Consider the following 24,794-nt stretch of genomic DNA (forward strand, 5'->3'; position numbering starts at 1 on the left):
CCTCCCTCCCTCTCTTTCACGCTCTCTAAAAATCAGTGGGAAAAAAAATCCTCAGGTGAGGATTAATAAAAGATGAATAAATAATACAATTCTCATTTACTTATGTGTTTACAAATTAACAACTTTCTAATTTAAATATACATTTTTTTCAGTGATATACTGGGATTAAATTCTTATCCTTTAATTCCTTATTAGCAGCTTTCAATTGTTGGAAATATTTTTCTCATTTTCAGAATTTAACCAGAGAGAAATGTCAGATTTAGTATCTTCTTTAAAAATCCACCTACATCCTATTTAAAACTATACCTATGAGAAAATGGAGGAATGCTTTTTCCTTCTAATAATCTTATATTAACTTTTATTAGTAATGGTTGTATTAATAATATTAAACCTCATTCCAATATACATAAGTGTATTCTATAATAGGTTGGCTTTACCTCACTAATACAATTCTTTAAAACCAGAAAACCTAACTAGATTACATATCTGAATTAGTATTAGAACATTTTATTTTACCACTTGTTATACACAGAGAAAACCATGGCAAGTCTCTAAATGATAACACCTTCTCCGCCGCAGAGGGAAACATGGTGGAATTTCTGACCAGGAAAGTTGCTAGTGGTTCTTCCCAGTAGCCCTGCAATCACTGTAATGCTGAAGAAAGCCAGAAAGATGCCGGCTCCCTGCAGCCTGGAAATGCCTGTACCCAAGTGAGCAGCTCAAGCAACTCAAAACCCAAAGGACTGTGGCACACCAGTCAGGAAGGACAACCTCAACAGAAGTGGAGCCAACCTCTCTCCTGCCGGCCTGCACAAGTGAATAGGAGCAGTTTTGTCATTAGAACAGCAAGAGAAGCTCATGGCCATGGAGCTAGCCTAAGTCACCTTCTTCTAGGCTTTTTAAAGCTGACGAAACTGGGAATCAACACAACTATATGACTTGGCCCAGGTCATCCTAGCAGTTACAAACCAGGGTAACTGTGACAGGCAGAGGCCTGTTCTCTTAATACACCCCTCTTGACACAGAAGGACTCCCAAAACAAGTCACCCTGGAGGTCCAAACCACAGCTGCAATAGCTCTTCAGTCCCTGGACACTCACCCTCAACCACCTGACCCTGGTGAAACCATCACAAATAATCGAAAGCTGGAATATGAATAGACAGATATTGTCAACACTTCCTCTGACTTATCTCCTGAAGATTACCTCTTCCAAACACAGGTAAAGAAGTAATACCCCACCAAGTGGGACCATCCTCAGAATATGCAAGCTTCTTACTAGGGCAGGAAGCATGTCATTCATTCTTTTCTCACCCCTTAGAGCAGGGGTGGGGAACGTCTGGCCGCAGGGCCTTACAAGGCCTGAGAAATCAATACCAGCTAATATCACACACCTCACCAAATTAGCCTGACCAAATATAGCAGACTAATTTTTACGTTAATAATTTTGTATGGCCTGAGAATGATGTTAGAAATATCCAAATGACCCTTGGCAGAAAAAAGGTTCCCCACCCCTGCTATAGCAATGGTTCTCAATGGAGGGGCCTAGGGAGGGGTTTGAAATCCAATGAGACATACCTGGTTATCAGAACTAAGAAATACCAATGAGATTTGGTGGGTATAGTCCAAGGACATTAGGATATCCTTCAATGCAGGGGACAGTCTAAACTAACAAAAATATCTTCCTGTACAAAGTTCAAGTGTCCCAGTCACACAAGTGAAAAAACATGCTTCTAATTCTCTGAGTCCAGAATTTTACTCCATTCTACATTTATACACAAAATATTTTTGGATAGTTGTAAAACTTGAATTTACCAGGAAAAAAAATTAAATTTTGCTTTATTTGAAATTTCATCAAAATTGCTCGTGCCCTGGCCGGTTTGGCTCAGCGGTTAGAGGGTTGGCCTGCGGTCCACAGAGACCCGGGTTCGGTTCCCGCTAAGGGCATGTACTTCGGCTGCAGTTTGTCCCCGGCCCTGGTCAGGTCGTGTGGGTGGCGGCCACTCGATGTGTCCCTTTCACGTCGATGTTTCTCTCTCTCTCTCTTCCTCTCTCTCCCTCACACTATATCTGAACAAAATATCAAAAAATGTCCTCGGGTGAGGATAAAAAAAAAAAAAATTGCTCGTTATTTTATACTACTCCATCACCAACTATCATGGGTCACCAGGACTCAGCCTGGGAGGTTGGGCATCTGGCCTATCCGCTGCCTCCTTAGGTAACTAATCCAACCATTCATATTGAGATACATGTTTTTTGTTATACACTGCTATTTGTTATATCCTTGTTTCTCCTTCCACTGCACCTAAGACACTGTATTCAAATTATAATTATAAATTATATTTTCTAAATATTGCGTTTTAGAATAAGAGGGCATTATAAAAAAAATTATTCTTAAAAAAAGCATTGGGTCTGATAGGTTTGAGAGTCACTGCCCGCACAGAGGACATGCTCAACACATGCTTGCTGGGAGCAAACACATGGGTGATCTGTTAGGACAAAACATAAGCTGGGGCAAAAGGCCCTGTCTCACAGCAACGCCATGGACTGCCCAGTTCCCCTCTGGGGAAGGAGATCCCCAGAGTCCCTGACCCCAGTTGCAGGTCAGGTGTAGGGGCCATGCTGTGTCTCAAACACACCAGGACACTTCTGAGAGTTAAAGGAGGCATTATTAATTATGCCCACCCAGCAGGTGTCATCCACAGCTGTCCCAGACAAACCACAACAGGTGGCCACCTTGAAACCGAGGCATGTTTGTGAGCATCCCAAAACCAACCAGGCACCTCTCCTCAAGCCCACATTCCCATGAAAAGTCTACAAAGGCCCCAATGCTGCTTCTGTCCCCAGAGCACATGAGCAGGGCAGAGCCCAGCTGACCCTGGCAGCAAAGCCAGCTACTGTCCTTCCTTCTCACTGTGGCTGCCATTCCTCTGTATCTACCATGACGCCACCCCACCCCTCAGCATCCCAGTGCCCTCCCTCCTCACCAACACACAGGGCAGGAGGCAGTAGTCTGTCCACAGAACCACAACAGAAGAGCCCTCAGTAAAAATGCTTTAAGCTCTCATCAAGTAAAAAACCAATTTTGCCTCTGCCACAAATATGGCTTCTTTGTAGCCAGCTATGAGAGAGCACAAAAAGGCCAATAGGACTAAAGGAACTGCTGCCCAGAGCCTGAGCTGTAGCTCAACTCGGGAGCTCAAGCAGGTGACAGGGTGCTGTGGACTAACGAACATACAAACAGGTCAAAGACTTTGAGGCATCTATCCAATCTAACCAAATTCTTCATAAAGATTCAATTCAAACGACACATACACTACTACACATCCCACTAAGATAAGGATCTAAATTTTTTTTTCAGCAAAATGAAAACTACAGATGTGAATGAAAAGTTTTATATACTCAAGTAAAATTTATAAATACTAATATGGAGAAAAAATATCAACAAACTTGCCAGATAGGGGGGAAAAAAGAAAAGAAAGAAGAAACAGTCTGCCTGGTGGCTCAGTGAATTGAGCGCTGTCCCATGGACTGAGAGGTCCTGGTTCGATTCCCCGTCAGGGCACATGCCCAGGTTGTGGGCTCAACCCCCAGTGGGGGACATGGAGGCAGCCAATCGATGTGTCTCTGTCACATCAGTGTTTCTATCTCTCTTCCCTTCCTCTCTCTCTAAAAAAAAAAAAAAATCATTAAAAACACACAAAAAAAGGAAAAGAAACAAACGCACATCTTCAAAGATCTGATGGGTTACCTCCAAAGAAAAGATGCACCAGTATGGTTTATGTGAGAAAAAAAATGTGAGGATGACTCTGAGCCGGTCCAGTGGGGTGCCATGTGTTTAGTTTGGGTCTAAGGGAAACAGGTGCCGTGAAGTTGCGGAGGCAGCTGCCCTCGTGTGCACTACAACGTGGGTAACCACACGGGGCACCTGGTGAGGAGGTGCCCACAGCCCACAGGTCTGTTCTTACCATCGCACTTTGTTGCACGTCTGTGTTGCGCCGAGAGGGGAACCCGCCACCATGGGGACTTGGATGGGGCTGTGCTGCTTGTTTGTGACCAGATCCAGCTTTTCTTCCAATGATTTACAAGTAGCCTCGAGAGCTTGCAGCTTGGCTTCAATGCTATCCAATCGTAAGCATATTGTCTGGTTAATGGAATACAGGAATGACTGGAAGTGAAAAAAAGAAAAACTTCAGAAGGGATATCTTGAACTTTAAAGAGAAAGTTCCAAGGAACACCAAACGGCTATTTCCTTATTGAATCCTATTACTCCAAAAGGACAATTCCTGCACTTCAGCTCTTTGGTTATAAGCCAGAAACATTTGAGTAAACACGTTCAACCTCTTGTATGTAAAACGTAACTACCGCCCTGGCCAGTTTGACTCAGTGGCTAGAGTTTCGGACCGAGGACGGGAGGGTTGTGAGTTGAATTCCCAGTCAAGGACGGGCGCATACCTTTGTTGCAGTTACATGCCTGGCTCTGGTCGGGTCATGCAGGAGGCAACCAGTCGATGTGTCTCTCTTGCATCAATATCTCCCCCCGCCCCCCTCTCTCCTACCCTCCCTTTCCATCTCCCTCCCTCCCTCAATCTGAAAAACTCAATGGAAAAATATCTTCCGGTGAGGATGTTTTAAAAAGTGACTACTTAAATCATGGTTTTACTTCTATGTGTAGTTGTGATCCTTAGTAACGCTTAAGTCCATATGATAAAAATGTACATAGTCTTTAGAATGTTCATCTATTAAACAGCAAATTTATACATAAAACTAGTCACATCTTTCTAACTATTAAAAACACATTTACATGTAACATCAAAACAGCATGGAAACCACTGGTCCTACACATTCACATTATCCCCACTGCCCTGAGGTTGAAATTTGGTCAAGTTATGAACGGTATGCCTGCCACCTACTGGTCGACATGAAGAACAGCCTCACACTCGATTATCATTTGAGCCAAGTCCAATTGACCATAGTAAGCAGAGACATTCGTGACTCCAGACCCCAAAAACGGATCAAATACACACACCAGACAGGAAAGCTCTTCACTTCCCACAACTGCCATTCCTGCCCTGAGTCAACAGGAAAACAGATAGAAGCATGTTTTCAGGTAAGACTTCCACTGTGCAGCGAACACCCTAAGCTGATCTCACCAGCTGATAGAAGGATTCAGGTGCTAGTTAGGAGCAATTCCGTAAAGCATCCAATAGCTCAACTCAGTAGGAAGGCTGGCTTGAGAGTCAACAGCTGAAAATAATGAAGAATCTGCCTTTCATCTTTCTCTCTGCTTGTCTGCCCACAGTAAAAGGTGGGCTCTGTTAGACTCACAGGACATGCCATCTAACTGCTGCTGGTCTGCAACATTATCTAGGGCTGCTCTCCTTCTAGCTTCTAATCTGAAGCAGAAGAGCAAAATTAGAGCAATATCACATCATGCAGCTGGCATCAGCCTGGGAGAAGAAAAGAATGGATACTCTTATTCAGTGCATTTTCAACAGAATGAGCTTATCTTGTGAAGAAGTTAAAAGCATTTGTCTGACTACCTAGTAGATGTGGCAGTAAGGGCAGCAATGCAGTAAACAAAACCCACACACTGTCCAAACAACTCTGTCTCAAGCAATCGCGTCCCCAGATGAGTCTCATCATGAATGCTAAACATAAAGCAAAGGGCTAATCTCCATGTCCTCTGCTGACTGCCTTCAGGAGAATTGGACATTGAAGCAAGTATGGGCCAGGGGACCAGGCAGAGACACACCCACTGCAGACATTCCATCACCTGGGATCTACAAAGAGGTAACTGGTCCACCCCAATGTAAGTCACCATTAGAACTACTCATTGGTGGCTGCATTCTCACAATAAAATCACTTTTAACACCAATATTCCTTATCATTTGCAAACATCAAACATTTGGCTCTTGAATTCTTAAAATAGAGTCAAGCCTTATTAATTCTAAATTACAAATGATTCTGCCTGGGGTTTGGGAAAAATTCACTGTTATGTACTAATAAAATAATTATCAAACAAATTAATAATACAAAAGAAGACAGAGAATCATATTTTTCAATGACTTTTACACAAATGATATTAGCCATAAACATTCAAATCTATTTATTGAATAGTTCTTGGCAATTTAGTGAGCATACTTTTTCAAACAGTACACACATGGCAATATTCAAACCATATCCCAAAGTCTAACTCACTGACAGTGGAACTAGGTCTGAAGCAAAGCCACTTAACATTTTTTACTTTATACATTTCTGTATTGTTTACATTTATAATGAATATCTCTCTGGTAGTGTCACTAATTTACTTGTAATTTGGTGTTACTAATGCAGCTGCCTTCTATCCATTAGTACAAAACATAAATTTAACTGTGAATATACTTTTAAATCACCTACATATTTAAGCTTACACTGCTTCCCCTTGTTAACAAAATTGTTACATTTTGGGGGCCATGGATGTTTCTAAACAGACACCCTGTATAAATAGAGGGATTATAGAAAAAGCTACTATGGTTCTCATCTGCATTTCTTTCTTAAACTTTTCACATGTGCTGATATTTATTTCCATGACTCCGTAAACACTAAACCAAAAAAGTAAATCCAAAATCACCGACTGACTGACTCAGTGGTTTCCAAGACCACATTTAGTAAACTTTAAAATTTAGGTGACTTAAATGGTAGCTACAGAAGTACTTTGTAGTCACTAGTGGGAAATAGTAGCCACACAAATTGTTCTCTTTCCTTCGTCCACAACAGGTCTGTGGTTCTACAGGGAGATGCCTCATGTGGCAGCAATCTCAATCTAAACAGTGTTGGTTCTTCATAATCTTTAAAGGGGGGAAGTGGCTTTATGTACTATATAGGGGGCAGAACAGTGACTCCAAAAACAATACATCTACATCCTAACCCTCAGAATTTATAAATGTGGTCATATTTGGAAAAGGGTCTCTGTAAATGTAATGAAGTCAAGGATCTACAGGTGAGATCTTCTTGGACTAGAGTGACCCCTCAATTCAATAACAATACCCTTACAAGAGAAGAGAAAGGGAAACAGAAACAGGGAGGAGGCCATGTGAGGACAGAGGCAGACTGGAGTGATGCAGTCACAAGCCAAGGACCATCTGTGGCCACCAGAAGCCAGATGAGGCAGGAAAGACCCTCCCCTGAGGCCTCTGGAGGGAATGCAGTCCTGCCCACACCTTGCTTCCAGACTTCTGATCTTCAAAGCTGTGAGAGGATAGATTTCTATTGTTTTAGGCTCCGCAGTTTTTTTTTGTTTGTTTGTTTTATTAAAAAATAATTTTTCTTTATTGATTTTAGAGAGAGAAGAAGGGAGAGGAAGAGAGAAACATCAATGAAAGAGAACATCGATTGGCCGCCTCCTGCATGCCCCCCACTGGGGATCGGGCCCACAGCCTGGGCATGTGCCCTGACCAGGAACTGAATCGGCAGCCTCTTGGTGCGTGGGTCGGTGCTCAATCACGGAGTCATACCGGCCAGGCCCCAGTTTTTGACAGCCCTAGGAAACTAAGATATAACTAATAAAATATTTTTACCTTTATAGAGGGGTCCTGGCAGTTGATCTCTAACCGTTGACGTTTCAATGCTGGTTCATCTTCGTCGGTCACTACATGATTCTCCAATACAACTGAAAACCAAAGGCAGAAACAAAGACTTAAACTTTACTATGAAATACTGTACAGACTGTTTTAATATAAAGATAGGAAACCATTCTGATACCTTAAGATTAAATGAGAAATGGTACAATCTGTTTCATATTTTACCTTTTTATAATTTTAACTTAAAACTCTCAGAGAGAAAACAGGATCTCTCCTTAATCTCAAGAAAAACTGAGATACTGGACAAACAATTTCCCTAATGTGCACTGGGTTGAGCCTAACTCCAAAACTACAGGTGTCTCATTCAATGTTCTATTAAGCTACCCTGCTTGCATTTCAGCATAATAAAAACCAAATCAATAATAATGATATTTTCCCAACTTTAAAGTCTTGTCTGTTGGCTACTTCATTTCAAATTGAAAACCTTTCTGGTTATTACATCTTCTTAGGTGTTGATCATCACACAGTCCCAAACTGAGCACACTGAGTTACATAGAAAGCTACTCCACGTTGCTGCTGACATCAATGCCTCCCATCAGCAACTTGCAGCTGATCTTCATGGCTTCCCCACAGACAAGAGGCTCGGCTCCCATTCAAGGCCTGCCACAACATGGTCCCAACCGCCTTCCCTGCATAGAAAATTAGCTACAAAAACAATATTAAAGAGAGCCACAAAATCAGAGACCAAACTATCCACAATCGCATCATTCTGCAAACCAAGTTTCTCTGTTCCTTACCGCTTGCTCTAGACCTAGTCAATAGCTAAACATTTTCCTATCAGCAATTATAGATAGAATTTCATATTCATCATTTCTTATTGAACATACTATGAGTACTTTTCCATTTTCCATTTTTTTCCTTCTCCTCTCCTTGCCTGAAATTACCAATGATAGCTCCTGATGTATTTCTTCTCACCTCTTCCTACAAGTTCACACATGGACACAAACGTATTACATATCTACCAGAGGGCCTAGGCCATCTTACATCAATAGAACTGTCTGCATCTTTCATCTTTACTTAGCAATGTAATGTGAACAGCCCTCCCAGTTCCTGGCTTTAACTCACTTTTTAACAGTAGTAACAGTTTGTGAATCTACGATACAGAAATGAGTACCAGTGTATGAGAATGTATATTATATAAATATACATATAGAACATGCATATTATAATATTGTGTATGTATACATGTGGACACAGAAGTGTGCTTATTGTAGCACTTGTGGGAGAGTGCCCACCCATGGACAATACACTATGGTGCTTGCACACTTTGGCATATCATAAGTCTTCCTTTCAAATGCTCCCCATGCTACATTCGAGCAGGATAAACTCTGTGAACAGACAATGCCTGCCTCACTTGGACAGTGCTGTCTGACCACGTCCCAGCTCTTCCCCCTCCGATCTTCCCTGTACCCACAGCTGCCCAACCACCTCCATGCAAGAAAATCTATGCCCCTTCCACCCAGACCCACACGGATGCTGGAACTAATGCCTGCTCGTGTTGTGACACCAGCAGTGGCACAATGACTAACCCCAAATGCAGACCCCCCCCCAAGCCCTCTCACAAGGCTGTCCACAGATGTGGACACAGCACATCTGGCTGGCATTCGATTTCTTATCTGCTAAGGGAAGGTCAGGGGCAAGCACAGGGGAAGCCAAGTGCACAGGTCACTATGGCCCAGCCCCCACCTCAATCAAAGCACCTCTATCTACTTCAATAGGCTATATATGTGAAGTTCCAAATAAGATGTCGAGTTTTGCCCTGGCTGGTTTGGTTCAGCGGTTAGAGCGTCGGCCTGCGGTCCAGAGAGACCTGGGTTTGGTTCCTGCTAAGGGCATGTACCTCGGCTGCGGTTTGTCCCCGGCCCTGGTTGGTCATGCGGGTGGCAGCTACTCGATGTGTCCCTTTCACATCAATGTTTCTTTCTCTCTCTCTCTCTCTCTCTCTCTTCCTCTCTCTCTCCCTCCCATTCTATCTGAACAAAAAATGTCCTCGGGTGAGGATAAAAAAAAAAAAAAAAATGTCGAGTTTTTTTAAAAAACATGTCAATGACTTTATGCCTATACATACTAAATGATTTCATCTCAAAACTCGTAAGTGTAAAGATACTGCATAGCCCTATGACTCTAACACGAACCTTTCATGGTGTCTAGGCAAGAGTAGTAAAGTGATCTCCCAGAGATGATTACCCAAAGCTCCTCTGCAGAAACCAGCCAAGAACCAGCAATAACAAAGGGCATCCTGTCTACTAAGATCCTTGCATTATCCACTGTGGATCCTGTGTGGCAGGAAATGCCTCAACCACCTCCAAAGAAATAGATGAAAATGAATGCTCATTTAATTAAGTAAAAGTGGGGGAGCCCTGGCTGGTTTGGCTCAGCGGTTAAAGCATCAGGCTATGGACCAAAGAGTCACAGGTTCAATTCTGGTCAAGGGCACGTACCTCAGTTACATTCCGGTCCCTGGTCGGAGTCATGCAGGAGGCAACCAATCGATGTGTCTCTCTCACATAGATGTTTCTTTCTCTCTCTCTCCCCCTCCCTCCCTCCCTCCCTCCCACTGTACCTGAAGATAAATGGGAAAGTATCCTTGGGTGAGGATTTAAAATAAATAAATAAATTCTTTTAAAGGGGAGAAATCCATGCCTATTAGCGTTTGTGGTTAGCAAAACACAGGTTCTCAGAACCTTAGTCACAGCCTATTTACCTCTGTAAGAAACTGGTCATTATACTGGGACTAGGAGGACAGAGAGAAACCCTGCGATCATTATTCTAATCATTTTAATTTACTGAACAGAAAACAAGGTCACAGATGTTAAGCGACTTTCCCAGGGACACAGATGGCTCCTGTAACTACAGAGAGAAGGCTCCATGCCCCTGGCGGTGTGAAGCACCGAGGCTGGAAGCAAAGGGCAGTGCAGCAGAAGTGTAAAAGGAGATGTGTCCATGGCAGACGTCACAGGCTCCAGCATTCAGCAGCAACTTCCCGTTGGCTACGGGACTGCAAGATCTTTTCCTCTTTGTCCTTTGCTGCGTTGCTTTTTATAATTTTGTGTGCATTACTTTCAGAATTAGAGTAAAGAACTCAATATTCATGTTAAAGCCGTCACAATCTACTGGAATGCTAGGTCTGGTGACGGTTACATGCAGACAGGTGAAGTAAGTGCAACTGCATGGTGAGTACATGTAAAACCAGAACCTAAACGTTGTTTTTCATGGAAATCAGAACAAAATGGAAGGACATATATGCCAACAATTTAAAAGCATTTCTATTGCTAGGATTATGGAAAATGTTTCTTCTACTTGTTTAACTGTACTTTTAAATTTCACAAAGGTCGTATTTTAGAGATGGGGGAAAAATAATCTCGATCTTAAAACCATTCTGAATGCAAACATGTGTAATACACCATGGTATTTGCTGGGTGTGTGCAAGTTCTTTTGGAAATTGCAGGCTTTCTGCCTATGAAGGCCTCAGAAAGCTCTGCACACAGGTTTTCATTAAATAGTCAATAAACTGTAGTCCCCAGTTATTTAAGGAACAGAGATGGAACAAAACAAGATCAGAAATGACTGTTCTAACTAAGCCTTCTTTGGACTACCATCTACAAAGAGGGAATTTATGTAGGAAGTTAGCTAAAAGAATTTTATAGTTCTAAAAATGCTTAAATTTTATGTAACTGGAACGTTTTTCTTTTATAACATTGTAGTGTATACTTTCTTTTTCTTTTTTTTATCCTTATCCAAGGACATTTTTTTTCATTTTTTTGTTCAGATAGAGTAGGAGAGAGAGGAAGAGAGAGAGAGAGAAAAAAACATCGACGTGAAAGGTACACATCGAGTGGCTGCCACCTGCATGACCCAACCAGAGCCGGGGACAAACTGCAACAGAGGTAAGTGGGAACTGAACCTGGGTCTCTCTGGACCGCAGGCCAACGCTCTAACCGCTGAGCCAAACCTGCCAGGGCTGCAGGGTGTACTTTCTAAAGAAACAATTGTTCACCTACCAAAATACAGATACATTTATTTATTTATTTATTTATTTATTTTATCCTCACCCGAGGACATTTTTCCATTTTTTGTTCAGGTAGAGTGGGAGGGAGAGAGAGGAACAGAGAGAGAGAGAGAAACATCGATGTGAACGGAACACATCGAAAAATACAGATACTTTTAAATTGCTATATGCAGTGATGGTCCTGCTTCTTTTTTAAGTTCAAAGGTAGCTAAGGTGTGGTGCTAATGAGGTAGAGGCTACAAGTTCTAGCTCTAGACAAAGTGTCAGTTTTTATAGAGAAAATCGTAGTGGAATAGCTATACTCACATCCCCAACTTTGTTCAGGAATTTGTTAAGGTTCTAGATTTTGCCAGTTAACAAGTGATAGTGCTTCTTACTAAAAAATCAGAAGCAGCTTTTGGCTCTCTGGAAAAGTGCCTTCATTTCTTTGACTGCTCGTTTAATTCCAAAAGTATTCCGTATCATCACTAATTTCCTAAGGAAGTTTTTTTCAATTAACATATCAAATAAATCATATAAGATAGACATCATGCTTTCTTATTAAATTTCTAAAAATTCTCTTTTCTATGGAAAAATAATTCAGCATTTCAATTCTACTATTCTAAAAAGCAAAAAGAGGCAACAGACACAGTGACAATTATGTGTACTTGTGACTACAAACTTAGACATGTAAAACTTTAAGGTCAAAAAAGAGGAGGAAACTTACTAAAACATCTTTTTATAAAGTAAAAGTGTAGACAAAGTTTTTTCAAAGGTGAAGTTCTTGAAACCTACAGTTTCCTTTATAAAGAGTCTTCTTTAAACAAATATTTAGTTCAGGTTTCAAAGTGGACATATACCTTTAACATCATTAAGGCTAAGTACCAGCCTTAGCAAATGTGTAGGGAAAAAAGTTATTCTCACTCAGCTGATGGAAAAATAACTTAGTAAAACATTTCTGGGAAATCTATCAGTGTCTTATCAAAACTGTGAACATACATAGCAATTCTACTGGGAATTTACCATAAAACACTATTTGCCATGATATACATGCAGAGATCTTTATTGCATGGGTTTATATGAAAGAAAAACAGTGCCAAAAATGTAAATGCCATCCACAAGGGAGAAGGTCCATAAATGAGGGGACACCTATAAATGAAATACTATGTAGTTGTCAAAAAATGCAGTCAATTTGTACATACTGACATGGCGAGATTCCCATGACTGTTAGAACGGTGAATTTTGAAAGGGGGAAATTGTAGGAAAGAAGCTGTCACAGAAGCCCCTGTGGGTGGGGGCAGGAGAGGGAGGCAGAGTCTCTAAGTGCCTGTGCACATCAGAGGGGGGAAGAGTAGACAGAGCGCTGGAGGGCTACCCATCTGGGAATGGGTCTTTCATACAGTGCATGCATCACTTTTTCTCTTGCTTTCTTCAAAAAGTTAAAGAAAACTTCTGGAAGCACTTTGGATTTTTACACAACAGAGAGAATAATGTCCATCTACTCTCTGTACCTGGGTGATGGGGACTCAGGTCTTCTACTGCAATCTGCACCACGTCCGCCAGATCCTGTTCTGACATCATCCAGAATGAGAGGAGAGGGAACAGTCAACGAACAAGAATCAAACTCAAGCAGGACTAGGATTCTGTCACCTACAAAATAAACACAATAGCAGAGAGGGAGATTAATGATCATGACCTGTGAAATAAAAATTGCTAACCAGACCCCACCCATGTGGCTCAGTGGATTAAGATTTAAGCATCGACCTATGGACTGAAAGGTCTGGGTTCTATTTCCGGTCTGGGCACACGCCCAGGTTGTGGGCTCAATTAGGAGGCAGCCAATGGATGTTTCTCTCTCAAGTCAATGTTTCTATCTCTCTCCCTTCCTCTCTCTAAAAAAAAAAATAATAAAAACATATTTTTAAAAAATCACAAAAGCTTAAGATTTAAAAAAACTGCTAATCATGTATATTCAAGAGGACATCAGGCCCTGGCCAGGCAGTCAGTTGACTGGGGCATCGTCCTGTGCACCAAGGTCAGTGGTTCAACTCCACGTCAGCACATCACATACCTAGTTTGCAGGTTTGATCTGTCAGGGGGTGTCCGAAAAGCAGCTGATTGATGTTTCTCCCCATTTCTCCCCCCTCACCCCTTCCTCCCTAAGATCAATAAACATATACACACATTCTCGGGTGAGGATAATAAAAATGGGGGGGGGGGGAGAACATCAGATGTCCATGAATTTTTTTAATATAGGGTTCTTCTTGCCCCAGACTACCAAAAGACTAAAGTTCTTTGAGAATTGAGAAACAGCCCAAAAACTGCTCATTGCGTCTGTCTAGCCCCTACCTGAGAGCCTCTCACTTTACCAATCTACTCCTCACACCACCTCCAAAGTCACCTTCCTAAAATGGCTTAGACATGTCATCTCCAAGACAAAAGTCCAGTGGTCCACTACTGCCCACAGAATACACCCTGTCCTCCACCTGCTCCCCATGGGGTCTCAGCTCCTGCTGCACACACAACACCCCAGAAAACCTGTTCACACTGTTGTCTCCACCAGTGACACAATTCTCACCTCCCAAATTGTACCCAAATGGGCTCTCTGACCAAGGCTATGCGCATACTCCATTTCTGCTACTCAAAGCCGCCCTCCCTGAGCTCCTCTGTTTTGCTTCCCCTTGGTTTCCAGCAGACCTGAACCGCAGGACAGCCCCACTGCTCGCCTGGGAGCACCGCTATCCTGTCCACACAGGACCTTCGGGGCTGGGCCACCCCTGGTGTGAGTTGTCATCCGTGAGCCTAGCACTGTGTCTGGAACAGAGTCAGTTACTTCTTCCTAATCCTGAAACACTGATTAGACCGAGAGAGACCTTATTTTCCAAACCAAAAATGAGGCCATATCCTTCTAAATATGATCTATCGATCAGGGATCTAAAGTTAGTACTTGAAAACAGGATGTCCTGAAGAACTCAGGAATCAATATCACCATAATATTTTTATCATATTGTACTTTATATTACTGGTTTATAAGTAAATATTCATAAAAGAAATTATGTCTTTTCCCACCTGGACTACACGCTCCCCGAGGGCAGAGGCCATGCACTCGGCTCCGCGGCACAGCCCCTCCCTTCAGTGAGAACTACTCTCCCCGGTCACAGCTCCTGTGGGGCAGGGGGAGGGCATCGAGTTTCAAGTCGGGATCTCCTGACAGCAACTTTTTATGGTAAGTTCCAACAGCATTAAATTAATTTGCAGGTTTCACACATGTTCTTAAATCCTATAAATAATGTGGTCCTCTTCTCTTTTATCCAGATTTAAATTCTACAGCTTAAACAGGGGCAGCTCCAGAATTTCGTAGGGAAGACAATTTGCAGGAGGAACCAGTCTTCTCTCTTAAATCTTCCTTTATAGAGTAAATTATATGATCAAACATTATGATTATTAAGATGGCAAAGGTGTTTTTATTCCCAGCTTACACACGTCACACAAGACTGAATGAGGTTGAGAAAACAACAACTGTTTAACAAAAAAGAAACTGATAAGACACAATCTGGATGGGGGGAAAAGGGACCTCAGAGGAACTTCGACTGAGTCCTTTAATAGTCCAACCATGGAAAGATAGCAGTAACAAAGATTTTTAATCTCCCCAAATACCCCCATAAAAACATATGGAGCAGCTAGGGATAGCAAAACCAAAATCCAGGTCAATGTCTGTATCAGAATTGAGTAGTAAGGTCTTCCCAACAAATCCCCAAATACAAGCAAGTGGGGGCACACCACTGACAGCCACAGGACCATCATGATAGAAGTGCATATGAAGCAGGAAGCAGAGAGAAGTGATGAGTCAACTTGAAAAGAGCCGCTGAAATCAGGACATGAACACAGTCCCACAGGAGACGAATGCAAGAGGTCTGCAGTAAAGCCTGGAACCTAGAACATGCTGGGCCCCATGAACTCTTAGAAATAATCATCCAAAGCTTCCTTGAGGCCAAACACACTGAAAAGAAATGACTGGGGACGAAATACAAAATAAATAGGATGGGAAAACAGTGACTGAGGCAAATGAAAACCTAAAGGTGGGAGAGAAACACCAAGCCAGCAGTCCAGAAAATGAGCTTCTACATTTTTTTAAAACTTCCTAAAAAACACAGAAAATAGAGCTCTAGAACACTGAAATTAGAAAAACTATTCTAAAGCAAGCCTCCCTTGTAAATATTCAGGAAAATTAATTCCACCTAAAAATGAACAATAAAAAATACCGAGGTCCAACTGATACAAAGATAATATATTTTAAAAGATGGCCTGGCTGGTTTGGCTCAGTGGTTAAGAGTATCGACCCACGGACCAGAGAGTCCCGGGTTCAGTTCCCACTAAGGGCACATACCTCACTTGCAGTTTGTCCTGGGCCCCGGTTGGGGTTGTGTGGGTGGCAACCAGTCAATGTGTCTCTCTCACATCAATATTTCTCTCTTTCTCTTCCCCCCTCTCTCCCTCCTGTTCTATCTGAAGATAAATGCAAAAATGTCCTCAAGTGAGGATAAAAATAAATAGAGAGAGTAAAGAGCAAAATAACATCACTACAACCAGTGAAAGCATGCTACAAAGACATGTCCTCAAGAGAGATAAAAATGCTATCCTAATATTTCAAAACAAGTTAAAATACATGAAGGAAATGATATGATATTAACAACCATAAACCATGATGAGAAAAGCTCAAAAATGAAGTGATGGAATTCAGAAAGATTAGAAACAAAAGAAAAATAATTTTGGGCCTGGCTGGTGTGGCTCAGTGGATTGAGCGTTGTCCCATGGTCTAAGAGGTCCGGGTTAGATTCCCAGTCAAATTCCCAGTCAGGGCACATGCCCAGGCTCCAGGCTCAATCCCCAGTAAGGAGCATGCAGGAGGCAGCCGATCAATATATATCCCTCACATCAATGTATCTCTTTCTCTCAAAAACAAACAAACAAAAATATTTTAAAAGAAAAATAATTTTCAAAATGAAAACTAGAAGGAATCCAAGAGTAAATAAACACAAATTACATCTTCAAAAAAAAAAAGAGAGCGAAAAGGAGGAAATTTTTAAGAATAAAAAAGAAATGAAAAGAGTTCAAGGAAAAGTAGCATAGTGACAAAGATGATCCAACATATATATAACAGGAGACTCTAAGGAAGAAACCCAAAGCAACATTCACTCAGTGTAGTATACTGTACTGCAAGAGTATCGGGAAACAGGGAAAAGAGCTGTCCTGCACTTCTGGTGGGAGTATAATAACCCTAAAGAGCAACAAGCAATACAGCCATCAAAATGCTGCTGGCCACAGCCCTGACCATGCCATTCCCCATTCAGGAATCCTTCCAGCACACAGATTCATACACCTATCTGTGCAAAGATCTACATACCAAAACAAAAACACACAACTAAGGCATTGATTTTAGCAGCAAAAGAATGGATGCAACCTAAATGTGTCAACAACAACAAAAAAAGTAGGGCACAGCCAAACAATGGAATTTCAAAGAACTGTAAAAAGGACAACTCCCAAGATGCAGCATTACATGAATATAAATGGGGCAGAATGCACACAACATGCTTTAAAAAAATATGTGTATATATATATACTAGATATGCACAGAATATCCCTAGCACATAAGGGTAAAAAGGAAATTATTTCTCACTTTTCACCCTTGTATACTTACTTGCATTTTTTATCATGTTCATGTATTATCTTTTCAAAAATTGAAGGAAAACACACTACTTTTTAAAGATGGCTAAACAACTAAATATTTAGGCATAATACAACTAAATATTTACACGTAAACTGTGGGGGAAAGTCTCAGTTCCAACCTCAGTTATATCCAGTAATATTCTCTGAACCTGGTGCCTGTGCTGAACACTGGGAGTTTCTTCAACCTTCATCCTCAGCAACTGCTCCAGGAGAACCTGTCAGGATAAGGAAACAGGTGTCGTGCTAAATCTGTGTCCTCTGAAGATGACCTCTAAGTACAGATTAACTGGTGGTCAGCTGAAGATCAAAGCTACTCATGCCATAAACTTGGTCTTTTTTCCAAATTCAGAACCAAAGCAAAGATTATTAAAGGAATACAATGAACTTTGTAATGAAGGTGGTAGTCCTCAGATAATACCACTCAAATGATATTTGACTTGATAGATTTAAAACATTTTAGAGTCACAGGCTTCTTGCTTTCGGAATCTAATGTAAAAAATAAAACAGAGAGACGGACCCTTTCCCTGGAAAGAGCACAGACAGATAAAAGTCTGCCTAGTTTCACAGGCTTCAGCAATACCAGTGAAGAGCCCTAATTTCTAGGGCCATGTGGCCACCAGAGGAAAGCTCCCCGCCTCTCCTACAACACACTGGCTACCTGACCAAGTTCGAGCCAATGAGACATGAGCTCAGACATGGTGCATGGTGCTCTAGCACCTCATCAAAGGAACTCTGGCCATGGGCATGGCCTTCCTTCTAGTCCTCCTGCTGCTGCTGGACTCAGGGATGAGGATGGGACAGGAGCTAGAATGATGGAGCAAAAAACAAGAAGGAAGTAGCCTGGGGTCCTCGCATCTGTGGAGCTTCCACACGTTCTTGACTTCCTGCTCGACTTCCTCATAAGAAAGGAAAATAACCAACTTCCTGCTTTAAAACAGTCACATGCAGCCAAGCTTAACCTAAGTGATACGCCCTGAAGCCCATTCACGATGGCCCTAGATCCACAGCTCTCAGGTTAAATACCTCTCATAAAGGTCTAGTGGAAAGTTTTCAAGAGCCTAATTCAAGCCTTTTCCTTATTTCTGAAAGCTCTGCAAGTGGCTCAAGAAAATACTCCAAACTCACCACAAAATCCTGAATCCTCTTCCAAATGAGGACACCATACGTTATCCAAGTTGTTTACTTAAAACGATTCTGCGGCCAGGATAAAGAGTCATTTAAAATTCTGCTAACAGTGAAGGCTTGAATAGAAAAAACTAGGGCAACAAGCCCAAGAAAACTGGAACAAAGCAATACATGCGGTTGCCATTTTGGCAAATAAAATTTGCCATTTCTCAGAAGTCCTGGAGACAGTCCAGTCTTAATATAATAAAACAACTGGACTGAGATTAATGTTCAATAATGTCTTTAATGGCAATGACTAGTTAGAACCCTGCTTTAAAACGACGTATTTTGGACTCTATCACATGACCCACCCTGAAGCCCATTCATGACCCATGGCTTCCAGGTAAAACACATGTCTCTCAGAAAAGGCCAGAGGAAAGTTTTCAAGGGCCCAATTCGAGATTTTTCCTGGTTTCTAAAAGCTCTGCGAGCGGCTTAAGAAAATACTCTTAACTCGCCACAAAGTCCTGAATCCTAACCCCTCAAGTGGCTGAGGAGAGCATCTTCTAGGGTGCGCATGAAAAAGGAGCCCATCAAGCAAACCAACAACCCAAGTGCTCGATCTTGGGAGTAGTATATGATGGCACACCCTGCTGTAAAACACTGCAGACATGGATGTCAGTGAGACTGGTTTGATTACATAAACCACAATGGAAAGGTCTCCAAAATATAATATTAACAGAAAGGAATATAAAAGAAAAATTGCAAAATAGTATGTATATGATCCCTATCCTGTTTTCTGAAAGTTGCATGTATGTGTAGTCACATGTCCACGTGTGTGTAAATGCACACCAGATGGTCTGAAATGATACATACTGAACTTAACGTTACCCATGAGGGAAGGAATAGAGACATGCGCTGACCTTCATGCTTGATCCTTCTGGACTGAATTTTCTATAAACCCATATTCATCTATCGCCTGTGAAACTGTTTTTCTAAAACAAAGTAATAAACTCTGGCCAGTTTGGCTCAGCGGTTGGAATGTCAGCCTGTGGACCAAAAGGTCTTGGGTTCGATTCCCAGTCAAGGGCACGAACCTGGGTTACAGGTTTGATCCCTGGCCCCGGTAGGGGTCATGCGGGAGGCAAGTAATCGATGTGTCTCTCTCACATTGGTGTCTCGTTCTCTCCCCCCACCCACCCCCACTCCCCCTTCCACTCTATCTGAAAAAGCAATGGAAAAATATCCTCAGGTGAGGATTAAATCAATCCATCAATCAATCAAAGTAATCAATATATAGCCTACAACTTGTGTGCCTCCATCACACACGGCTGTGGCCACTGACACAGATGTGCCCGAGGCTGCGGGCACAAAACAGCCCTCCCCCCCTTTGCAACACTTCTGTTCTCCTGGACCAGTGTCATACTTTCTCCTCTCCCTTCCAAATCCCAGCTCCTCCTTCCCTCAGTGAGCCAGAGATCTTGCTTTCTCTTCCTCATCAGTTCCCTTGAGCTTGGCCTTGCCACCTGTGGCTGCTATGGGCACCATCTGGCCTCACTCCTGTCCACAGGCATGCCCTCCCCTCTTCACGGCCAGGGCCCCTGCACTTCAGCAGTTGTCTCTGTCCCTCATCATCTGCCTCCCAGTTCGTTCCCAATATATACATTGCACTGCTACTTCCCCACCTCCCTCCCCTCCATCTCCATTCCTCTGCTCCCCTTCAGAGCAGAATTCCCCACTGAGTTGCCTGTGCATGCGGTCTCCATTTCCTCCCCTCACGTTCTCTCTAGAGCCAGTCCAATCAGACTCCGGCTTTTCCATCAGTCAAATGACCCTCATCTAGCCTGCCCACTGCAGCAGCTGCCCAGGGCCCACTCCCTCACCTTCCTGGCCTAGCTCCGCTCTCCTGGCCTTGTCTTGCAGGCGTTCTTTGAAGGTTTGCATCATCTGCCTGATGTGGAGGGCCCAGAGCCCGGTGTGGGACCTCTCCTCAATCATCCTGAAATACCGTCTTGTGCTGATGGCACAGATACACCCTTCAACTCAGACCTCACACATGAACTCCAGATCCACGAAGCAAACAGCCTGCTGGACAGCTCCCCTGGGTGTCTAGTCCCAACTGTATTATGCCAAACTGAACCCAATACCCACCCCACAACCAACCTGCTCCTCCCAGACTTTCCATCTCAATTTATGGTAACACCCAGTTGCTTAAACCAAAAACCTTCAGTCCTTGGTTTTTCTCTCTCATGTCCCATCTGTGGGCAAATTCTCTCATGATATATACACTGGCCTTTGCAGGGGCCTCCCTGCTCTGCTTTTACCCCATAATTATTCCCAATATCTGGTTAAAAAGCTCTCCCGATCATGTAATAACATACGTTAGGCCGTCTCTCTTCTGTTCAGAGCCCACCGAAGGCTTCCTGCTTACTCAGGATGGCTTTCCCAGCACCCCGAAGCCAGCTGCGCACCAGCCAGCACATCCCTCAGTGCCCCTCAGGTGCTCCTCGCTGCTCCTCACTCGCCCATCCAAAGAGGCCTCCCCAGCGCAGCAGGTACACACCCAGCTCGGGGCCCTTACACTCTGACACCGCCTGCCCCTCCACCACCTACTGCTTCTTCCATGATGTGGAATTACGCCCATTCAGTTACACCCACCTCCCTGCTCCCCTCTGCTGTTTATCGAAAAACACTGTCTAACTTACTACATGTGTAAAATGTTCACTTTGTTTACATTTGTCTCCCCTACCAGATCAGCTCCATCAGGGCAGGAATCTTCATTTTGCTTACGGCCAGCACGGCGCTGGCACACGCTGGCCCTCAGTGAACACACGCGATGAATCTGGTGGAAGAGCCCACTGTGGTTACACAGCAATGGAGGACTGGGAAGGTCAGCATTTCTACGTAAAAACCACGGACTACCACCTTCAAAGTTCGGTGTCTATGTTTTGATTTCAAGAGGAATGCACCATAATTAAGTCACAAACCTATTTGGTTGATGACTGTGGGCTTCATGTGAATGACACTTTCAGGTGCTGTCAGCAACAGACACAGCAGCTGTTCACCAGATGAAATACAGAGCTGCCAATGTAGTCATTTTTAAAGAAACTTTAAATTGGGGCACCCATACAATAAAGTCACAAGGCCATTAAAACAGGAATAAAAGCAAGGTTCCTGTAATTGAGCAACCCACTTAGCTTCAGCAGGAAAGGTTAACAAAGACACTACAGACTATCAGCTCTCGTTACATGAAAATGGCAGCAAGGAAAAACAACCAAACAAAGCCTCACTGTATGGGCACTGGGATATTCTCAGTCACTTTGAAAATGATATCACCTCATTAGGGATATCACAACATATGGGACTTTTTTCCCATCCATTTTTGGGAAGTCTTCATAGAGCGTTTCTTATATCAACCCTTGAATGAAGCCCGGATGCTGAATCTGATATGGAAAAGGTGATTTCCACGGGAGGCAGAACAATGCAGCCACGTGCAGAACCTCCCAGGGCACTGACCTGCTCTACTAGAATTATTTACCAGCCACCAGACACATGCAGAGTGATTAAAGAGACTCAGTCCACAAGGCATGAGCAAAAAGTTTGGCATATTCCTTATCTTAGAGGGGCCTTAGAAGTCATCTAGTGCTAACCTAACTTCACTTTATAGATGACAAAAATATAAATTGAATGCATTGCTCCGAAGGTTAGAAGTGTCTAGGAACAAGTACAAGAGAGAGAATATCCTAAATACAGGTCTTAGAGTACAATGACACAGAAAAAGACGCTAGGAGCAGGATAGGAATGATGCGGAAGGACCATCACCAAGGTCCTACAGCAGGCTCTAGCTCCCTGGAGCCTTAAAATTAACCTTGTGCTTATATAGGTATATGGTGGTGTGGACTTCACATTCCGTTCCCCCCCCGCCCCGCCCCACCCCACCTGAATGTCAAATCCACAATGCCATAAAAATCAGAACAGTAAATTTCCAATCCCATTTAAGAAAGTGACTAAGTAGTACCTACTTAAAAAGCTAAATCTCCAGAAACAGGAAAACCTCCAAGAAACTAAAGATCATTCAATTCTCTAGTCAAATCCTTTTGAATATAAGCATAGTAATAAAATAATTAAGAGCCAGTATGAAGTAAGCAAAGAAACCATTTTTTATTAAACTGAGATATGGGGGAAAGACTCAATTTTGCCTATTTTTCTCCCAAAATCAGTATGGGGTGGGAAGGAAAATATGCAAAGCATGAAATGGGGAAGAAAGAGAAATTTGACTAAATGACTGGTCAGATACTAAACAAACTAGGAAATTAGGAAGCAGCAAAAATACTTCTTCCTGTGGTTCCCACTTAGGAAAATTCAGGCCACATCGTTTCTTCTGTCTCCCCCACCTACCCACCCACCCACCCAGACGTTTAAGCTTAAAATTAGGAAAAGAAGGTCAAAGTAGCCTCAGAGGGCAGGTCCTTCCTCCTTACAATCAATATGTTTGATTAAATTTGTCATTTTTATTCATGCTTTCCAAAATATATAAACCTCCTCAGATATAAACCATAAATGCAGAAAATAGAAGAAGCTGGATTTAAGCTAACCCCACAGCACCCAATGTTATAATCCAGACTCAATGGTCTGAGGACCCCCCTTATCTTAAAATTAGTGAGGCCCCAAAACTTTGTGCTTGGATAGGTATATCTATCAACAGTTATCACATTTGAAATTAGAACAGAAAATGTTTAAATATTTCTTTATTCATTTAAAAATTATAAAAACCAACACATTACATATTAACATACAAAACATTTTCATAAAAAATAACTATAGTTTGCCAAAACAACAAAAGCAGCAAAATCTTGAGGGGGCATAGTTTGGCATTTTTACACATCTCTTTAATGTCAGACTTAATGGAAAACAACTGGATTCTCACATCTGCATCAGCTTTCAATCTGTTGCGATAGATTTTTCTGGTTGTTGCACAGGAAGAAAACCCAGCCTCACACAGAGGTGCTGCTGGGAAAGGGAAAAGTATGTATTTTAATAGCCTTCAGATAATTGTAGATATTCTTCTTTAATACAATACCAAAACACAAATTTTTTATTTTCCCAAAAGTTTGTTACAATGTAGAATCTAAAATTATATCAGTGAACTTTGTACTTTATTACTTTAAATCCATTGATCTGTCTTGCCCTTTCTTTTTCTTTTTTGGTTAATCATCACCTGACAATATTTTTTCCATTGATTTTTACAGAGTGGAAAGGGGGGAGGATGAGAAGAGGAGAGAGAGAGATCATAGATGTGAGAGACACATCAATTGGTTGCCTCCTTCTCTTGCCCTTACCAGGGCCAGGATTGAACCTGCAACCCAGGTATGTGCCCTTCACCAGGAACAGAACTCCCAGGCCCTTCGGTGCGCAGGCTGAGCCACACCAGCCAGGCAGTCTGCCTTGCCCTTTAAATGGATCTTTATGCAGGTGTGATTTTATACCATCGTGCATTTGTCATCTGGAAAATGCAGATTCACTGGGTTATGCAGATCTTCCAAATGTTGTTTATTATATACTATCAAAAGCATCACATTCATTAATATGAGCACTAATCTCATCAGAAAGTCTTTAAGTATTAGGAAGCTATCAGGCTCATAGTGGTAGATACAAGCTTTCTGAAATTCTAATTTCACTTGAAAGTTCAAAATGCATCACTGGCAATAGTGTTAGTTGACTTCCTTCAAGTGGCAAGATAATTTGGTTCGTTTAGTAGAAAAGTTGGTAGTTTGTCAATTATTCTTTTCTGGTGTTCCATGAAAAAAAAAGTAGCTAGTTCAGCTCGTAACTCAAATAATTGCAGAAGGGCTAGTCCTCAAGGGAATCCTCTAACTCCAAAACGCAGCATAAGTGCTTTCTGCAAATATGCTGTCTTGTCACAAAGAGTATTAAAAAGAGGTGTACTTGAGTTGAGATTTACTCTGCTTCATCATGGACATTCGTAGGTGAAAAAGGCTTTCTAAAACTGCATGGCAATAAAAAATTCAATGGTACAACTGCAGCTTGGGGCCTCAGCCTCAATAGTGCTAAAGCAGCAGCAGTTTTACCACCATTGACCCTGTACCTTCAGTGCAAATCAACATGAAAAAAAGGCAGTGACCCCCTTACAATCATTATGAAAACTGCTTTGACCTCACAGACGTCTGGGAAAGTCTCAAGAACACCCCTGAGGTTCTGTGGACCACACTTTGACAACCATGGCTTTCAGGTACTTCTCTAGAAAGAAAACTTAAGAACCATGTATAAATTAATGTAAATTCCAGATAAATCCTGCTATAAAATATAAACTATAAATGCATTTAAAAGCAACTTTT

The 24,794-nt window shown here is 42.2% G+C and overlaps 1 protein-coding gene across 10 annotated transcripts in view; it reads right to left on the minus strand.

Annotated features, from left to right (window-relative positions):
- Positions 1 to 24,794, minus strand: part of LOC118638425 (BTG3 associated nuclear protein) — a 115,053-nt gene that overhangs the window by 73,126 nt on the left and 17,133 nt on the right. For 4 of the 10 annotated variants that reach the window (XM_036274244.1, XM_036274243.1, XM_036274241.1 and 1 more), the window contains exons 1-5: positions 18,460 to 18,501; positions 17,454 to 17,549; positions 13,119 to 13,257; positions 7,557 to 7,648; positions 3,966 to 4,165 (exon numbers count right to left, since the gene is read on the minus strand). In XM_036274244.1, coding sequence (XP_036130137.1) covers positions 3,966 to 4,165; positions 7,557 to 7,648; positions 13,119 to 13,188 — 362 coding nt within the window. In that variant the 5' untranslated portion in view covers positions 13,189 to 13,257; positions 17,454 to 17,549; positions 18,460 to 18,501. Of the gene's footprint in view, positions 1 to 3,965; positions 4,166 to 7,556; positions 7,649 to 13,118; positions 13,258 to 14,676; positions 14,772 to 17,420; positions 17,550 to 18,459; positions 18,505 to 24,794 lie in introns of those variants that run through there. The other 6 variants (XM_036274239.1, XM_036274235.1, XM_036274236.1 and 3 more) reach the window with 5 other exon arrangements.

Source organism: Molossus molossus, unplaced genomic scaffold, assembly GCF_014108415.1.
Source record: "Molossus molossus isolate mMolMol1 unplaced genomic scaffold, mMolMol1.p scaffold_m16_p_21, whole genome shotgun sequence".
NCBI lineage: Eukaryota > Metazoa > Chordata > Mammalia > Chiroptera > Molossidae > Molossus > Molossus molossus.